The sequence below is a fragment of the Pteropus vampyrus genome, unplaced genomic scaffold (assembly GCF_000151845.1).
Source record: "Pteropus vampyrus isolate Shadow unplaced genomic scaffold, Pvam_2.0 Scaffold1326, whole genome shotgun sequence".
NCBI classification, from domain to species: domain Eukaryota; kingdom Metazoa; phylum Chordata; class Mammalia; order Chiroptera; family Pteropodidae; genus Pteropus; species Pteropus vampyrus.
This window is the reverse complement of record NW_011890107.1, coordinates 5,944-6,233: the sequence shown is the minus strand read 5'-3', so window position 1 is coordinate 6,233 and position 290 is coordinate 5,944. Positions and strand designations below refer to the sequence as shown.

General features: G+C 68.6%; 1 protein-coding gene across 1 annotated transcript in view; it reads right to left on the bottom strand.

Moving 5' to 3' along the window:
* Positions 1–85: 85 nt before the first annotated feature.
* Positions 86–290, bottom strand: part of LOC105310166 (sodium/myo-inositol cotransporter 2-like) — a 3,060-nt gene continuing 2,855 nt past the window's right edge. The window contains exon 5 of the mRNA XM_023526601.1: positions 86–216. Within this exon, the coding sequence (XP_023382369.1) occupies positions 86–216 (131 nt within the window). The remainder of the gene's footprint in view (positions 217–290) is intronic.

Sequence of the window (290 nt, the reverse complement as noted above, 5' to 3'; positions counted from 1 at the left end):
ATGGCTGTGCGTCCCCCACCCCGACCGCCGTCACTCCCCGTCCCACGGCTGTGCATCCCCCCTACGGCCGTGCGTCCCGCGTAGCTCAGTCGGTCCCACGACCATCGCGAGGCCCACATCGTCTGAGGCGGCGCTCAGCGCCGGAAGCCTCCTTGGCACCCCCTCGGATGTAGACATTTCTCCGAGTTGTGGGCATGGAACCCTCGAGGGGCGGGTCTGCTGTCCCAGGGGCCGTCCCGAGGAAAGGGGTACCCCAGGAAGGACACGGATCTCGCTGTCCAGAGCGCAGG